Here is a 415-nt window from a genome sequence, read left to right as displayed (position 1 = left end):
GTCTTTGAATGGCAACAAAGACTCCATCTACAGCCTGGCTATGAATGCCCCAGGCACTGTGATCGTGAGTGGTAGCACAGAAAAGCAGCTCCGTGTGTGGGATCCTCGCACTGGAAACAAACTCATGAAGCTTAAAGGTTGGTAAAAAAGAGAGAAATATTGTGTAGTCGGCTTTGATCTAGAAGACAGATACAAGTATGACACTTAAAAACAAATTTTGAAGCTTAAAGGTTAAAGATAAAGGGTTTTGGGTTTTGGTTCTGTGAGCTGCTATCATCCTTCACCTCCTGCGTTACTTAGTTTATCACCATCATTACCACTTCTTTCATTACCATCACTACCAGAGCCTTCCTCACCAATGCCTTCCTGAGTATCATTTTCTCTAGTGTTGGCTTCCTATTTAGCACCTTTATTA

At 41.4% G+C, this 415-nt stretch overlaps 1 protein-coding gene across 1 annotated transcript in view; it reads left to right on the top strand.

Moving 5' to 3' along the window:
* Nucleotides 1-415, top strand: part of LOC119592738 (WD repeat-containing protein 48-like) — a 12,399-nt gene that overhangs the window by 5,865 nt on the left and 6,119 nt on the right. Inside the window, exon 6 of the mRNA XM_037941674.1 lies at nt 1-137. This exon is cut by the window's left edge and continues 2 nt beyond it. Within this exon, the coding sequence (XP_037797602.1) occupies nt 1-137 (137 nt within the window). The remainder of the gene's footprint in view (nt 138-415) is intronic.

The sequence above is a fragment of the Penaeus monodon genome, chromosome 30 (assembly GCF_015228065.2).
Source record: "Penaeus monodon isolate SGIC_2016 chromosome 30, NSTDA_Pmon_1, whole genome shotgun sequence".
In the NCBI taxonomy this organism is placed as follows: domain Eukaryota; kingdom Metazoa; phylum Arthropoda; class Malacostraca; order Decapoda; family Penaeidae; genus Penaeus; species Penaeus monodon.
The sequence above is the reverse complement of the archived record's forward strand: the minus strand, read 5'-3'. Positions and strand labels throughout refer to the sequence as shown.